Source organism: Monodelphis domestica, chromosome 2, assembly GCF_027887165.1.
Source record: "Monodelphis domestica isolate mMonDom1 chromosome 2, mMonDom1.pri, whole genome shotgun sequence".
In the NCBI taxonomy this organism is placed as follows: Eukaryota; Metazoa; Chordata; class Mammalia; order Didelphimorphia; family Didelphidae; genus Monodelphis; species Monodelphis domestica.
Window position 1 is genome coordinate 209,377,483 of NC_077228.1, and position 18,456 is coordinate 209,395,938.

Consider the following 18,456-nt stretch of genomic DNA (forward strand, 5'->3'; position numbering starts at 1 on the left):
TGGAAGATACCTGGTCTCTCTGCTTCTTATCTTCAGCCTTGTGTTTTTTGACTTTCTAGACAATCCACACAATGTCATCATTGCTCAAGCGTAACAATGGTGATATTCTCCTTGCCAGTGCTCTTAATTGTGGAAAATTTGTATTCATGTCAAAGGTTACTTTTATCCTAAGGAACACCCTTGGAGACAAGAAGAGTGCCAATGAGTTCAAATCTGCAACCATTGTTACTCTTTGTCATTGTTCTCTCACCTTCATAAACCTAAATAATCACATTATTTGTCACCCGAGTTATTTAGAAAAGGTATGTGTCTGCTTAGTAGGAATGGTGGTATTACATCTGACCAAAACTGTCAGCAGTTTCAGTACCAAAAGAAAGAGAAGTGACAGCCCACAGTTGCAAGTCCTGAACATTCTCAGATTTAACCAACTCCCTCCCAAAATGGCAGCCTGGATAGCTGTACCATAAGGAATAGTTTCATCAGGTTTGATACCTTTATTTAGCTCCTTGCCAATAAAAATATCTTGCAGAAAGTTTCTGGATCTTGGGAATAGGAATAGAACCACACATCAAAACAGTGTCATGAATCTGTGACTTATCCAGTTTGGCATCCCTTAGGACCTTTTTCACAAAGCCTAGTATGTCATGGGAGAGGTCAGTGTTCAGCTCTTCAAAACAGGAAGCTAGAGATATAGAACTCTATATTTTCACAGAGAGAATCAATCACAGTTGTGGCCTAGGTACTAGAAGAGATGCTTTCCATATTCATAAGTGGTACAGAGTCAACAGACAACTTTCTTGTTCTCATTTATGTTTTTCTTGTTCTTAACCTTGAAATCAATAATGAAATAGTTGACCATGTAGGTATTAAAGTCTTCCTCACCTAAATGGGAATCCTCAATTGTGGATGATTTCAAAGGTACCATATTACCTAGTAAGAATAGAGATATTGAAAGTACCACCTACAAGATCAAAGATTATGTTTCTCTTAACACCAACCTTTTTGTCCAAGCAATAACAGCATCTGATTCATTGATGATTCAGAGAACATTGAAGCCAACTATTATTCAACATCTTTGGTGCCCTGACATTGGGAATCACTTCCAATAGATATTACTTAATGTGATCACAACATTTGTACCAATCTTTCCAAAGTAGCCTTTAGTAACTTCTTAATCTTGGTCAAGGCCACTTCTTTTGAATAGAAGTTTTTGGGCTCCCCTTTGTATTCTACTTAGACCTGAGTCTTGCCTGAATCATTCACTACCATTTGGTGGTGAATTTGAGAGAAAGGCTTCATGTCTGACTAAACAACTTCGTCCTATCTTCAAAGACTGTGTAGATGGGATTCGTTGAAGTTTGATTCTTTGCAGCATCACTGATTAAATTTCTGTGTCAATGAAGGTAACATAACTTGGGTTGGTTCTATTTTTCTTGGTCATTAGCAATGATCTCCACTTTCCCATGTTGTAAGACTCCCACATAGAAGTAAGTAGTGCCAAAATTGATGCCAGCAACAGGTTTTTTTTTATTTTTTCTCTCTTTTTTTTTACATTTTATTTAATTAAGAGAATTTTCCATGGTTACATGATATCTGTTCTTTCCCTCCCCTCCTCCCACCCCCCTCCTGTAGCCAACACACAATTCCAATTGGTTTTACTTGTTTCATTGATCAAGACTTATTTCCATATTATTGATATTTGCACTAGGGTGATCATTTAGAGTCTATATCCCCCAGTCCTATCCCCATCAACCCATGTGATCAAGCAGGTGTTTTTCTTCTATGTTTCTACTCCCACAGTTCTTTCTCCAACAGGTCTTTTTAACAAGGTTGCTATGGCATCAAGGTTGTTACTTACCAATGAGAAGTAACAAGAGCTGTTGGTCTGATGAGTAAGATACTACTCACAGACTTTTGCAACAATGTAAATGTCTCTAGAAACACCACAAAATCATACTGGACTAGGCTTCTGAATTCACAATATCTTGAGTAGTACAAGGTGCTCTGGGGAATTTTGAATGATGTGCAGGGTGATATCTTAGGAAGAATACTTTTAAGTTTGCTTGTCAGTAAAAATTGATTTCTAATTCAAAAAAAGTGTTAGGGGAGGTCATACAAGTTCAGGCCCTTATTGCCATCCTTCTATACTATTGCAATAGCCATTTTACAGCTATTTCCTTTCCCTCTTCCCCTAATGCATCCTTCATATTCTGCCAGAATAGTCTTCCTTCTTCAGAGTTCTTTGTATCCCTATCTATAAAATAAGAAAGGTAGACTAGATGGTCTCTGAAGTTCCTTATAGCTCTAAATTTTATAATTCAGTTATGTAGCTCCTTTGCTTAAAACTTCCATGCAATTCCATTTCTTACTGGGTGAAGTTTAGGCTTGTCTGGTCTCTGAAGTGTTAACAATCTGGCACCATACTGCCTTTGCAGCCTTCTTACCTATGGTTCCCCTTTATGCATCCTAGGCTCCAACAAAACTGGCCATTTTCTTTTCCCCAAACACACGATTCACTCTACCAAAATGCTTTTTGCCTTACCCTCACCCCTGCTTTCTACCAGCTGGAATACTACCACATTTTGGAACCAATGAAAGCATTATCTTTTCCAGGAAACTTTTACCAGTCAATATTCCCTGTCTTTTAATAACCTTTCCCCTCTGATCTTACATGGATAACACTTTATTTTTTTAACTATCCAATGTATTTACTGTCTATGATAGTGTTTATAGTTATCTATATCTTCTCTGCTAGACTGACTATAAGTTCCACTAGGGCAGGAATTATATCTTAACCAACCTCTTTATCTTCTCCCTAGCACTTAGCACAGTGCTTTGTACGTAGTACTAAAAGATCTCAAAGCAAATTTCCACAGAAAGCCACACCTTCCTTCCATCTTGTCACCCATGCAGAAGGCCATTGGAACTGCTCTTAGTTCATGGCAAGCTCCTGAGAAATTCTGTCATTCCGTAACAGATCATTTCATTTGACTCTCCTATAATCAAGAATATTCACAGAATTCTTTCAGGCATAGGAACAAGTCATGCTTGTTGGGAATAGGGAACCAATTGTTCTGAACAGTCAATGGGGGCATAGATATGCCTCATAACTAATGTGAAACATAGGGATGACGTATATGTTCTCTGGCTACTTGACCAATCCTGTGATAAGATGTTCTTTACAAATATCTAATGCAGAGGAAATGTACTTTTTTCACTTTGTTTCCTTTCATTGGCATTGAGATAAATACAGCCCCAATCCTACCCTGAATTCCTCCCTCTGCCTTTCAGCTTCTAGCAATCTCTCTCTCAAATTAGGGTCAAATATGTTATCTGCACAATCTAAAGTAAATGTGTGACCATGACAAAGGAAATATTAAAGAAAACATTTAATGGATACTTTTGAGACCTTTAATGTTACATTTAATGTTAAAATATACTCAAAATTTCACTAATGGAAACTAAAATTAGCATGAGCAGCAATCAGTTGGTAATTAAATTGTTTCATATGTAATCAAATAAAGTCATGCTTAATAGAATGAGATTTTTAAGGAGCACTAAAATTGAATTTAAGAACTTGGTTTGGGGTATATCTCTGTCATTTTGCTTTGTATTCTTGAGCACATGATTTAATAGTTCTGAACCTCAATTTCCTCATCTGTAAAGTTAGGGGAAGACAAGATAATAAATATTTACACTACCTACCTCATAGGATGAATATAAGGAAGACATACTGCACTATACAGGTTTTCCCAAAAGTCAGCACAGTGGTAAACTTAATAAGTTTAGCTACATTTAGCAGTTATAGCCATTGTTCTTCTTAAGCTTTAATATCTTAAAATTAAACTGACATTTGGGGTGTCTAATATAATGTGAGTTATTTGATGGGGAGGAGGGTCAGATAATTGAGTACTGGTAAACTCTTAAACTTGCAAAACAGATAATTATGGAGTGACTATTTGTATGAGAAAAGGTATTCCTTAGCTTTAAGCTGCTAGGTAGTATAGTGGATAAAGTGCTGGACCTGAAGTCAGAAAGACACTTCCTCTTGAGTTCGAATTTGGCTTCAGATACTCACTAGCTGTGTGGCCTTGGACAAATCACTTAATCCTGTTTGCCACAATTTTCTCATCTGAGGAAAATTTACCAGCCCAGCATTTTTACAAAAGTTTTGCAAAAATATAGTACTATAGGAAATGTAATTTTAACTAACTATAAAATATAGTCACTTTTATCAATAACAAGGGAAAAGAAATATTCCCTTCTCATCCTCAAGCTCTTGCTTTAAGGAAAAAATCATAATTCATGTTAAGATTAGGCTCAACCTCTGATTCTCCATCCCTACCAAGAATTGCTCTATGACCCTTCTACAATCCTTCCTAATTCCTCATTCTCAGATTTTATTATATCTCATTCATTTGCCTCACTAAGTCATCTATTATCAATAATGATTTATCCTATTGATAGTATAGCAAAGCAAAGTGTCAGTAAATTTATTGGGCCCAACTTCAGTGCTATCTTATTTGAAAAAAAAGTTCTTTCCTTATTTTATACTTTGTAAGAATTACTGTGCTTTCTCAAATCTTCCCTGCATTTTAGGATGTATTTAATATTGATGTAGTGAGCAGTGGAATGTATAGATTTTGACACATTATATAGATTAACGCCTAATCCATTCAAACCTCTTATTGCATTTCTCTGTGCATACTCCACATATTTGGTAATTAGTATTGGATTAATATCCATTAATATATATTCACAATCATGTAGTATTCATCACATCTCAGACTTTTGGCTAAGATCAAGTGTAACACAATCGTATATACAGAGTGACAGCATATCTTTTTCATACTGTTTTACTGTGATCACTGTTACATACATGCAAAAAATGACCTTTACTGTGCTGTAATCCACCTACAGTAGCATAAATATTTGAATATAGAAAATTATAAGATAAGCAACTGTGAAGGACTAAACTATTACAATACAGGTTTCCAAGATGACTCTAATGGACCAACAATGAAAAATACTATCTACAGCCAAAGAAGAAACTGTTGGACTGATTACAAATCAAAGCATTCCTTTTTCACTTTATTTCCTTCATGAATTTTTTCTTGTATGTGTGGTATGTGTCTTCTTTCAGAGTAGGTTGAATATAGAAATATGTATTGCATGACAGCACTGGTATAAACTATATCAGACTGTCATGTTGGAGGGAGAGAGTAAAATCACAAAATGTCAGATGAGAATTGTTTCTACATATAATTGAAAAAAAGTTATTAAAAAAAGATACAGGATATGAAACCCCCAAGTATTGCCTCCATTTCTGTTGTTCTTGATTTCTTCTCAATCCTTTGCACTCTAGCTTCTGACCTAATCACTCAACTAAAACCACACTTTACAAAGTTATCAATGATATATAAGGAGTTAGATTAGATGGTTTCTAAGGTCACGTCCTTCTGTGGATCTACAAACTTGTGAAAATATAATCCATTGACCTCTTAATTTCCAAATCTAATGACCATTTCTTTTTTTTTAATTTTATTTAGTCAATTTCGAACATTTTTTCTTGGTTATAAGAATCATATTCTATCCCTCCCTCCCCTACCCCCAACCTTCCCATAGCCCATGCACAGTTCCAATGGGTATTACATGTGTCCTTGATCAGAACCTATTTCCATGTTGTTGTTGTTTGCACTAGGATGATCATTTAGAGTCTATACCCCAATCATATCCCCCTCGACCCATGCAGTCAAGCAGTTGTTTTTCTTTGGTGTTTCTACTCCCACAGTTTTTCCTTTGAATGTGAATAGTGTTCTTTCTCATAGATCCCTCCAAGTTGTTCAGGATCACTGCATTGCCACTAATGGAGAAGTCCATTACATTCGATTGTACCACAGTGTATCAGTCTCTGTGTACAGTGTTCTCCTGGTTCTGTTCCTTTCACTCTGCATCAATTCCTGGAGGTTGTTCCAGTTCCCATGGAATTCCTCCACTTTATTGTTTCTTTGAGCACAATAGTATTCCATCACCAACATATACCACAATTTGTTTAGCCATTCCCCAATTGAAGGGCATCCCCTCATTTTCCAATTTTTTGCCACCACAAAGAGCACAGCTATGAATATTCTTGTACAAGTCTTTATACTTATTATCTCTTTGGGGTACAAACCCAGCAGTGCGATAGCTGGATCAAAGGGCAGACAATTTTTGAGCGCCCTTTGGGCATAGTTCCAAATTGCCCTCCAGAATCATTGGATCAATTCACAACTCCACCAGCAATGAATTAATGTCCCGACTTTGCCACATCCCCTCCAGCATTCTTTACTCTCCTTTGCTGTCATGTTAGCCAATCTGCTAGGTGTGAGGTGATACCTCAGAGATGTTTTGATTTGCATTTCTCTGATTATAAGAGATTTGGAACACTTTTTCATGTGCTTATTAATAGTTTTGATTTCTTTAAGTGAAAATTGCCTATTCATGTCCCTTGCCCATTTATCAATTGGAGAATGGCTTGATTTTTTGTGCAATTAATTTAACTCCTTTTAAATTTGAGTAATTAGATCTTTGTCAGAGGTTTTTGGTATGAAGGTTGTTTCCCAATTTGTTGCTTTCCTTCTAATTTTGGTTGCTTTAATTTGATGTAACCAAAATTATTTTACATTTTGTGATTTTTTTTCTAACTCTTCCTTGGTTTTAAAATTATTCCTTTCCCAAAGATCTGACATATATACTATTCTGTGTTCACCAAATTTACTTATAGTTTCCTTCTTTATATTCAAGTCATTCAGCCATTCTGAGTTTATCTTGCTGTAGGGTGTGAGATGTTGATCCAAACTTAATTTCTCCCATACTGTCTTCCAATTTTCCCAGCAGTTTTTATCAAATAGTGGATTTTGGTCCCCAAAGCTGGGATCTTTGGGCTTATCATAGACTGTCTTGCTGAGGTCACTTACCCCAAGTCTATTGTGCTGATCCTCCTTTCTGTCTCTTAGCCAATACCATATTGTCCTGATGACCACTGCTTTATAGTATATTTTGAGATATGGTATTGCAAAGCCACCTTCTTTTGCATTTTTTTTCATGATTTCCCTGGATATCCTTGATGTTTTGTTCTTCCAAATGAACTTTGTTATGGTTTTTTTCTAATTCAGTAAAAAAAAGTTTTTTGGCAGTTCGATGGGTATGGCACCAAATAAGTTGATAAGTTTGTGTATGATGGTCATTTTTATTATGTTAGCTCATCCTACCCATGAGCAGTTAATGTTTTTCCAATTGCTCAGGTCTAGTTTTAATTGTATGGAAAGTGTTTTGTAGTTGTGTTCATATAGTTCCTGTGTTTGTCTCGGCAGATAGGTTCCTAAGTATTTTATTTTGTCTAAGGTGATTTTGAATGGGATTTCTCTTTCTAATTCTTGCTGCTGAGCTGTGTTGGAGATATATAGAAATGCTGATGACTTATGTGGGTTTATTTTGTATCCTTCAACTTTGTTAAAGTTGTTGATTATTTCGACTAGCTTTTTGGTTGCTTCTCTAGGATTCTTTAAGTAGACTGTCATATCATCTGCAAAGAGTGATAGCTTGGTCTCCTCATTGCCAATTTTAATGCCTTCAATTTCTTTTTCTTCTCTAATTGCTACTGCTAGTGTTTCTAGTACAGTGTTAAATAATAGAGGTGATAATGAGGATCCATGTTTCACTCCTGATCTTATTGGGAATGCATCTAGTTTATCCCCATGGCAGATGATATTGACTGATGGTTTTAGATAAATACTTTTCATTATTTTTAGGAAAGACCCTTCTATTCCTATACTTTCTAGTGTTTTCAATACAAATGAGTGTTGTATTTTGTCAAAGGATATTTTTGCATCTATTGAGATAATCGTGATTTTTGTCAGTTTGCTTGTTAATGTGATCAATTATGTGGATGGTTTTCCTAATATTGAACCATCCTTGCATTGCTGGCATTCTATTTAAGATTTTTGCATCTATGTTCATTAAGGAGATTGGTCTATAGTTTTCATTCCCTGTTTTTGACCTGCCTGGCTCTGATGAGTATGAACCATATTTGTGTCATAAAAGGAATTTGATAGAACTCCCTCTTTGCTTATTATGTCAAAATAGTTTGTATAATATTGGCATTAGTTGTTCTTTGAATGCTTGATAGAATTCACTTGCTAATCCATCAGGCCATGGGGATTTTTCTTAGGGAGTTCTTTGACAGCTTGTTCAATTTCTTTATCTGATATGGGGTTATTTAAAAATTCTATTTCTTCTTCTGTTAATCTAGGCAATTTATTTTTTGTAAATATTCATCCCTATCACCTAGGTTGTCATATTTGTTGCCATATAATTGGTCAAAATAGTTTTTAATGATTGCCTTAATTTCCTCTTCTTTGGAGGTGAAGTCTCCCTTTTCATCTATCTGTTAATTTGGTTTTCTTCTTTCCTTTTTTATTAGATTGACCAGTACTTTGTCTGTTTTGTTTGTTTTTTCAAAATACCAGCTTCTAGTCTTATTTATTAGTTCAATAGCTCTTTCACTTTCAATTTTTTTAATTTCTCCCTTAATTTTTAGGATCTCTAATTTAGTTTTCATCTGGGGATTTTTGATTTGTTTGCTTTCAAGTTTTTTAATTTGCATGTCCAATTCATTGACCTCTGCCCTCCCTAATTTGTTAATATATGAACTCAAGGATATAAATTTCCCCCTGAATAGTGCTTTGGCTGCATCCCATAGATTTTGAAAGGATGTCTCATCATTGTCATTTTCTTCAATGAAATTATTAATTGTTTCTATGATTTCTTCTCTAACTGATTTTGGAGAATCATATTATTTAATTTCCAATTAATTTTTGATTTGTCTCTCCATGTACCCTTACAGATTACTATTTTTATTGCATTATGATCTGAAAAGGTTGCATTTATTATTTCTGCTTTTCTGCATGTTTGCCATGTTTTTATGCCCTAGTACATGGTCAATCTTTTTGAATGTACCATGTGCTGCTGAAAAGAAGGTGTATTCCTTTTTGTCCCTATTTATTTTTCTCCATGTATCTATTAACCCTAATTTTTCTAAGATTTCATTCACATCTCTTACCTCTTTCTTATTTATTTTTTTATTTCATTTATCTAAATTTGAGAGTGGTAAGTAAGTGGTTAGTGATAAGTGGTAAGTAGTATAGTTTTACTATCTATTTCCTCCTTCACCTCCACTAGTTTCTCCTTTAGAAATTTGGATGCTATACTATTTGGTGCATGCATGATTACTGATATTTCCTCATTGTCTATACTGCCTTTTATCAGGATGTAGTTACCTTCCCTATCCCTTTTAATCAGATCTATTTTTACTTTGGCTTTGTCAGATATCATGATTACAACTCCTTCCTTCTTTCTATCAGTTAAGGCCCAATAGGTTTTGCTAAAACCTTTAATTCTAACCTTGTGAGTGTCTACCCACCTCAAGTGTGTTTCTTGCAGACAACATATAAGCTCTTGATTTCTAATCCACTCTCCTATTTGTTTTTGTTTTATGGGTGAGTTCATCCCATTCACGTTCAAAGTTATGATTGCCACTTGTGTATTCCCCAGTATTTTGCTATCCTCTCCTAGTTCTGTCCTTTCTTCTTTTGCTATATCCTTTTAAACTAGTAGTTTGCTTTTAATCCTAGTCCCCCTAATCCCCACCCGTAATAAGCTTCCCTTTCCTTTCCCTCCCTTTTTGTTCCCTTCTTATTTTTTAGGGTCTTTTAAGTTCCCTCCCCCCTCTCCTTCCCTCCCTTTTTGTACTCCCTACCCCCTGCCCCCTTAGTTTTTCCTTCTTACATTCCCTGTAGGGTAAGATAGGATTCAATACCCCAGTGGCTCTAGATGCCCTTCCCTCTCAGAATTGATTTCACTGAGAGTAAGGTTTAAGTATTACCTATTAGCACTCTCTTCCACTCCTTCTTATAGTAGTATTCTTCCCCTCCCCTTCCCTTGTGTATCTTTGTGTGATAAAGATTATCCTATTTATTTTATTTCTTCCAAGTATCTCTTGGTGCCATCTTTGATTTCCCCCCTCCCTTTTTCTTTTTTTGCATATCATCTTATAGCATTTATTACCTCAATCTTTTCCTGTGAATGATTCCTCTAATTACTTTAATGGCGAATATTATTTTTGAGAGTTACAGATAGCATTTCCCCCATATACTAATATAAATAATTTGATCTTATTGAAGCCCTTTAAGAAGGAAGTTTGCATAAAAACATTTTTCCCCTTTTCCCTCTCTTTCTTATTTACCTTTTCATGTTTCTCTTGATCTTTGTGATTGGATATCAAACTTTCCACTTAGTTCTGATCTTTTCTTTACAAATATTTGGAAATCTTCTGTTTTATTGAATGCCCATACTTTCCCCTGGAAGTATATAGTCGGTTTTAATGGATAGGTGATCCTTAGTTGAAGACCCAATTCTCTTGCCTTTCTGAATATCATATTCCAAGTCTTGCAGTCCTTTAGTGTGGAAGCTGCCAGATCTTGTGTAGTCCTGATTGGTTCTCCTTGATATCTGAATTGTCTCTTTTTGGCTTCTTGTAAAATGTTCTCCTTAGTTTAGAAGCTCTTGAATTTGGCAGTTACATTCCTGGGAGTTGTCTTTTGAGGATTTAGTGCAGAGGGTGTTCTATGAACTCTTTCAATGTCTATTTTGCCCTCTTGTTCAAGAATATCAGGGCAGTTTTCTTGGATAATTTCTTGTAGTATGATGTCAAGATTTCTGTTTATTTCTGGGTTTTCAGGTAGACCAATGATTCTCAAATTGTCTTTCCTTCTTCTGTTTTCTTGATCCATCATCTTTTCAGTGAGATATTTTATGTTTTCTTCTATTTTGTAAGTCTTTTGACTTTGCTTTATTAATTCTTCCTATTTTACAAGATGATTGATTTCTAGTTGCCCAATTCTGGTCCCTAAGACCTGGTTTTCTGTTATAATATTTTTTATTTTCTGCTATAATCTTTTGGTTTTCTGCTTTAATCTTTTGATTTTCTGCCATAATCTTTTGAATTTCCTTTTTGGTTTGGTCTATCCTGCTTTTCGTGGCTTCCATCTGTTTCTCCAATTGAGAGTTCTCGTCCTTTAAACTTATTTTCTTTTTTAACTATCTCCCACTTTTATTGCCAAAAGGCTTCCATCTTTTTGATAAGCTCCAATTTTAATTCTTCAAGAGCTTGTGGACAATTTCCATGGGGGGGGGTGCATTTATTTGTATTTCCTCTGTAGGCTGGGTTTTTCCTCTGTAAAAAATTATCCAGGGTCAACCCCTTCTTCTTGTTTTTCTTGCTGTTGCGAAGTTCTTGTTCCTGGGCACTATTTGCCATCACTGTGGTGGTTTTTTCCTTCTCTTTTCAGTCAGACTGAGTGAGTTGGGCAGGCTCTCTGTGTATGGAGCTAAGGAGCAAGGATTTTGTCTAAGTCCAGCTCTGGAGTCTCTGCAGCTTCTTCTATTTGCTGCCCCTCTCTGTGTTAAATCCCTGCGTGGGCGCCCACGGTCTGTGCTCCTCAGTCTGCTGGGGCCCCAGGTCTAGCTGCTCTCAGGGTAGGTCCCTCAGTGGTCTCAGTCAGCTGCCAAGGACCCATAGGTGCCCCTCACTTGCTCCAGAGGTGCCCCTTGCTCACTCACTGATTCTAGCGCACGCTAGCTCTGACTCTGGCTCTGGAGGTGGGGTGAGGGAGGGTGGATCAGTTTTCATTTTGGTGGTATAATAGATGATATTTTAGGGTATATTTGATTGATAAATGATAACTAATGGATCAGGTAGTTATCTTCTTTTTTCCTGCCCTCCTCCCTTTTATACCTCCCTTCCTCCCCTCTTCCAATCTCCCTTCCTCCCCTATTCTTCCCTTCAGTTTCCCCTTCCCCCTTCTTCTTCAGCCTCCTATGTCACTCAGGGTGAGCTGTGATGTTTCAGAGGAAATATTCTTTTCTCTTTTTCTCAAGTAAGGATTTATTGGGGAAAACAGGAAAGATGGAGGATAGGGTAAGAGGGGTGGGATTTCCCTATTATCTACAATGAGTGTTAGATTGATGGATATTGAGAGAAATGGCAATTCAGTCACTAGCATGAAACAGCCAGTCAGAGAGATATATATGGAATATTGTCCTTCTTCTTCTGCCTTCAAATCAGCCCGGCCACCTCCCACTTGATTATCACAAGTCCCAGAGATAAACCCAGCTTCTTCCTTCCAAGTCACCACCATCAGCCCAAAGACCAGAAAAACAGTCACCTTTGGCTTGGCTCCAAACTGCTTTTCCCAGTAACATTCCAAATGGAATTTTCCTTTGATTGACAGCTGACCCATCCCCAGCTTCTATTCTTTGCATGCATTTTCTCATAATTTCTCTCTTCTCCACAGTGGGAGCTTTTTCACCCCCTTATGGTTCAATGCTGTGCCCTAGTGTAGAGTCCCTTTGTTCGTATGAATTTGGGGTTTTTTTTTTTGGCTTTTTGAGGTAGTCTGTATTGGTAGGTAGTGAGGAGAGGAAGAGTCCTGCATTTAGACTGCTGCCATGTTTACCCGGAAGTCTAATGACCATTTCTTAGTCCTCATCTTTCTTGTTTACAGTGATTGATGTTGTTGACTGATTCTTCTGAATTTGTCCCTACTCTATATTTTCTTCTTACCTGTCTAACTACTCTATCATAATCCCTTTTAGTGGATCATCAGCCATTTTGTACTCCCTAACTACAGATGTACCTCATTAGCTCCCATTTGAATTATTTTTATACAAATGACTCACAGAAATCTATATCCAGCCCTAGCCTCTATTTTTCTGTTGTGCCATATAAAAATATCCTCTTTTGATGATGTTTATCAAGTTCAAAATAACAAAAAAAATTAAATGTTAATTAATTTTTATGATGCCAAAGGATGGTTAAATTTCTTCTGGGCATCTTGTTTATAAAAAAAAAAATCCTGAGCTATCTCCTACAAAATATATTACTTCAGTCCTTTCTCAGGGCTTTTCACAAAGATATTTTTAAAAGTCATAGAAATAAAATACTGCTTGTGATGCCTGAGTCTCAAGAGCATGTCCTAACCTGGGACCACTTAGTACTATCTCCATTTATTTGGTGAATTCATTGGAATTTCAGATAAGCTCTTTCTTATATGGAACTCCAGGGATAGCAACAAAGCAGTTGTGTCATTTAGGAGCATAAAATGGTTTGGCAGACACTGTCCTGATAGAGAGAGCATTGAGTTAGTGCTAAGACCTCCACAAGGTGACATACAGTACTAGATAAGGAAGCCTTAAATGATCAAGTTTTTTTGTAACTCTCAAAGTTCCTTGGCCTCAGTTTTATGATTTAGAATTTAAAGGTTTGAAGAGAAAGAGAAAAGACTATTTCTACCATCTGTGTGTGGGCTATGTGTGAGCTACTAGTTATGACACTTCATAATTCTATAAGTACTGTGACTGGGTAGAAAGGATGTGAGTTAGTTTACCCACTGTGGTTCAGTATATCAGAGATGAGAACTTACAGCCATGTTCTTAAAAAGATATATTTTCAAGTTTACCTGTCAGATAACAGGTACCATTCACTAAAAATCAGTGAAATAGCACTTTGTCAGAACTAAAGTCAATGCTAAATTCACAAAAATATGAAGGGTATAGAAGCTTTAAAAAAGAAAAAAAATAAACTTGATATTTATTCCTTCTATTTTTCTTTCTTTCTAGGAGTGGTCACACATTACTTGCCTTCTGGTTTTCCCGTCAAGAAGGAAAACTAAACCGACAGCAAACTATTGAGTTGGGACACCACATCCTCAAAGCACACATTTTTAAGGTAATACAAGAAAGCAAAAGCTTATTATCTCAGTTATCAGAACACCTCTGAACACTATATGCATAAAGATACATGTTATTTCAATATAATCCCTATTTTCTTTCTTTTTTTTTCCTTTTAAACATTATTTTATTTTGTCATTTTTAAACATTATTCCTTGGAAACAAAGATCATTTTCTTTTCCATCACCCCTCCCATAGCTGACATGCGATTCCACTGGGTATCACATGTGTCCTTAATTCAAACCCATTTTCATGTTGTTGGTATTTGCATTAGGGTGTTCATTTAGAGTCTCTCCTCAATCACGTCCCCTCAACCTCTGTAGTCAAGCAGTTGCTTTGCCTCTGTTTTTACTCCCACAATTTGTCCTCTGCTTGTGGATAGTGTTTTTTCTCCTAGATCCCTGCAGAATGTTCAGGGACATTGTATTGACACTAATGGAGAAGTCCATTACGTTTGATTGTACCACAGTGTTTCAGTCTCTGAATACAATGTTTTCCTGGTTCTACTCCTTTCGCTCTGCATCAATTCCTGGAGGTTGTTCTAGTCTCCATGGAATTCCTCCATTTTATTGTTCCTTTTAGCACACTAGTATTCCATCACCAACATATACCACAATTTGTTCAGCCATTCTCCAATTGAGGGGCATCCCCTTATTTTCCAATTTTTGGCCACCACAAAGAGTGCAGCTATGAATATTCTTGTACAAGTCTTTTTCCTTATTATCTCTTTGGGGTATAAACCCAGCAGTGCTATGGCTGGATCAAAGGGCAGACAATTTTTGAGCGCCTTTTGGGCATAGTTCCAAATTGCCCTCCAGAATGGTTGGATCAATTCACAACTCCACCAGCAATGAATTAATGTCCCAACTTTGCCACATCCCCTCCAGCATTCACTACTTTCCTTTGCTGTCATGTTAGCCAGTATGCTAGGTGTGAGGTGATACCTCAAAGTTGTTTTGATTTGCATCTCTATGATTATAAGAGATTTAGAGCACTTTTTCATGTGCTTATTAATAGTTTTGATTTCTTTGGCTGAAAACTGCCTGCTCATGTCCCTAGCCCATTTGTCAAATGGAGAATGGCTTGATTTTTTGTACAATTGATTTAGCTCTTTATAAATTTGAGTAATTAGACATTTGTCAGAGGTTTTTGTTATGAAAATTATTTCCCAATTTGTTGCTTCCCTTCTCAATTTGGTTGCATTGGTTTTGTTTGTACAAAAACTTTTTAATTTGATGTAATCAAAATTGTTTATTTTACATTTTGTGACTCTTTATATGTCTTGCTTGGTTTTAAAGTCTTTCCCTTCCCACAAGTCTGACATGTATACTATTCTGTGTTCACCTAATTTACTTATAGTTTCCTTCTTTATGTTCAAGTCATTCACCCATTCTGAGTTTATCTTTGTGTAGGGTGTGAGGTGTTGAACCAAACCTAATCTCTCCCACACTGTCTTCCAGTTTTCCCAGCAGTTTCTGTCAAATAGTGGGTTTTTGTCCCAGAAGCTGGGGTCTTTGGGCTTGTCATATACTGTCTTGCTGAGGTCACTTACCCCCAAATCTATTCCAATGATCCTTCTTTCTGTCTCTTAGCCAGTACCAAATTGTTTTGATGACCACTGCTTTATAATAGAGTTTGAGATCTGGGACTGCAAGGCCATCTTCCTTTGTATTTTTTTTCATTATTTCCCTGGATATCCTTGATCCTTTGTTCTTCCAAATGAACTTTGTTATGGTTTTTTCTAAATCAGTAAAAAAATATTTTTGGAAGTTCAATGGGTATAGCACTAAATAGATAAATAAGTTTGGGTAGGATGGTCATTTTTATTATATTGGCTCGTCCTACCCATGAGCAGCTAATGTTTTTCCAATTGCTCAGGTCTAGTTTTAGTTGTGTGGAGAGTGTTTTGTAGTTCTGTTCATATAGTTCCTGTGTTTGTCTCGGCAGATAGATTCCTAAGTATTTTATTTTGTCTAAGGTGATTTTGAATGGGATTTCTCTTTCTAATTCTTGCTGCTGAGCTGTGTTGGAAATATATAGAAATTCTGATGACTTGTGTGGGTTTATTTTGTATCCTGCAACTTTGCTAAAGTTGTTGATTAATTCGACTAGCTTTTTGGTTGATTCTCTAGGATTCTTTAAGTAGACCATCATATCATCTGCATAGAGCGATAACTTGGTCTCCTCCTTGCCTGTTTTAATGCCTTCAATTTCTTTTTCTTCTCTAATTGCTACTGCTAGTGTTTCTAGTACAATGTTAAATAATAGAGGTGATAATGGGCATCCTTGTTCACTCCTGATCTTATTGGGAATGCATCTAGTTTATCCCCATTGCAGATTATGTAAGCTGATGGTTTTAGATATATACTGTTTATTATTTTTAGGAATGACCCTTCTATTCCTATGCTTTCTAGTGTTTTTAATAGGAATGGGTGTTGTTTATAATCCCTATTTATTTAAAATGATATTATTGTAAAATATATCCTAAAGACCCAGTCAAAATGATGGGTGTATAGAACTTGCAAGCATTCTTGAAACTGAAAAATCACCAGAACTTAAAATTTTATTGTATTCATTATTTTGTACTAAATTTTTTATAAAATGTATAAAGAATTTCCTACCTTATTAAATATTTCAGGGATTATAATTCAACCTCTTGTTGATAACCCTAAACCATTCTCATGATAGACATCAATTTAAGGTACTATGCTATAATAAAGGACTCTCTTCAGAACCTATTAAGCGCCATTTGCCCTCTCTGCCCCCAAACTGTAGTATTAGCTGAATTCTCATTTCTGCTTTCTATAAGTCTTCTGTCATTTTATGGTAGCTATCACCTCTCATTGCTATCCATGGTGTATATTTGTAGAAGCCCCTCTCCCCCTACCCTTCTAATTTCTTGTTTTTAATCTGCTTTCAGCTTAAACATTAGATAATCAGTAGACGCTGAGGACCTGAGGAAACTCTCAGAGGTAGAAGAGCTACTATATGCTTTAATGCATGGACTTTATGATATCTATTTTAGGATTAGAGTATCTAAACAACCTGACACCACTATGGAAATCAATGAAAAATTTATGTTGGCTTTGAGGTAAAAACTTTATCTCTCAGAAAGTAGAATTTAATAGAGCTAAGAAGTTACAAAATTCAGTTTTATTTTAAGCAGTGGATACAGTATGTTGAATTTTATTCAGCCTTCTTATATTCATTTCAGACAACAGTCCCTTGATTTGTTTGCCTGGATGCATCTGTGCTTTCTCAGGCCCCACCTCCTCCCTTTCAGAAATACAGAATCATTGTTATCAACTGAAAGAGAGAAGCCACAGCATGCCCAAGACAAGGAGGAATGTGATAATGAGTGGGAATTCTTACTGGAGTAAAAATAGCAGTAAAAGAACTGCAGGCACAACAGAAAGAGAAGCCATCCCCAAGTTAACAGCAGAAAAGACAAGGGCCATAATTTCCGTGGTAGTAAAGAAGATGAAGGAAATATCTTCATGATAAAGATAATAACAGTGTTCCTTCTACTAAGCATAAATAAAATGGTTATGTACCTGTGTGAGCCATCATAAGAAACAGGATTGATACATTCCCTAGAGGAATGAAAGCGCACTGAGTCTCACAGGCTCTGTCACAGTGACTGGCCAGCCACCAGGAATAGCTCTTTACAGTTGATTCTTAGTATTATTCCTTATTGTCAGGGCTGCATAAAGTAGTATCACAGCAGAGGCCCATGCTGTGGTCAGTAAATGGATATATTTAGTTCTCAAAAAGCTAGACTAGTTACACTATGTACAGTGCCATGAACTCAGTAAACACTTAATAAATTTTCATTGAATTGAATGCCTCAACAGTGGATATATGGTTGGGTTAGCCCTTCCACTAGCCATGGCTTTATAGTTCTATCTTTTTCTGTTCTCATGTGCAAATTGTTATGTCTCCTTGGAATTTCCTTCCATAGTATTTAAAGTTTAGGATTTAGACTTTTGCATTTATTTGTATTTTGTGTCTGCATTCTGATACAGTTCTATCTTGTCTATCCTTGAGTTGTGAGAGTGAACTGAAGTTTTCTCAGGTCACAAAAGCACAAAGCCTATTATGCAAATATTCTCTTGTTTCTGTTGATTTATGTGTGTTTAAGATTTATGGCCTAAAGCTTTTTCATACTATCACCATAATGGGTAATAGTGAACTGCAAAGTCAGTCTGTGTCAATCAGTTAAAACAAGTTTTTATTATATGCCTTCTATATATCAGGAACTATGCTAAGTAATTAGGATACAAGTACAGTCCTCAAGGAGCTTATATTCTGATGGGGAAAATATAAAACATGTAGGACAGTGGTGGTAGGGAATACAGTTTTAGTCTGGAACAGCAGTTCTCAAAATGTCATCTAGAAACCCCTGAGGGTCTCCAAGACCCTTTCAGGAAGAACATAAAATCAAAACTATTTTCACAAAACTACTACTATGTTTTAATTTCTAAGCTGGTAAAGTTTAATAGATATTTCTATATGTACAAAAGCTCTTTGGAGATTGTATTCCCAGTTTTAAGAATATAAAGGGGTCTCAAAATCAAAAAGCTTGAGAATTACAAATGTAGACAATCATAGTAGACAATTCTAAACAGA

At 36.1% G+C, this 18,456-nt stretch overlaps 1 protein-coding gene and 1 pseudogene across 14 annotated transcripts in view; one reads left to right on the forward strand and one right to left on the reverse strand.

The window, feature by feature from the left end:
* TANC2 (tetratricopeptide repeat, ankyrin repeat and coiled-coil containing 2) overlaps positions 1–18,456 on the forward strand; it is a 686,196-nt gene that overhangs the window by 615,676 nt on the left and 52,064 nt on the right. For all 14 annotated transcript variants that reach the window (XM_007482545.3, XM_007482543.3, XM_007482542.3 and 11 more), the window contains one exon: positions 13,717–13,825. In XM_007482545.3, the coding sequence (XP_007482607.1) occupies positions 13,717–13,825 (109 nt within the window). The remainder of the gene's footprint in view (positions 1–13,716; positions 13,826–18,456) is intronic.
* Positions 927–1,583, reverse strand: LOC130457242 (heat shock cognate 71 kDa protein-like; annotated as a pseudogene).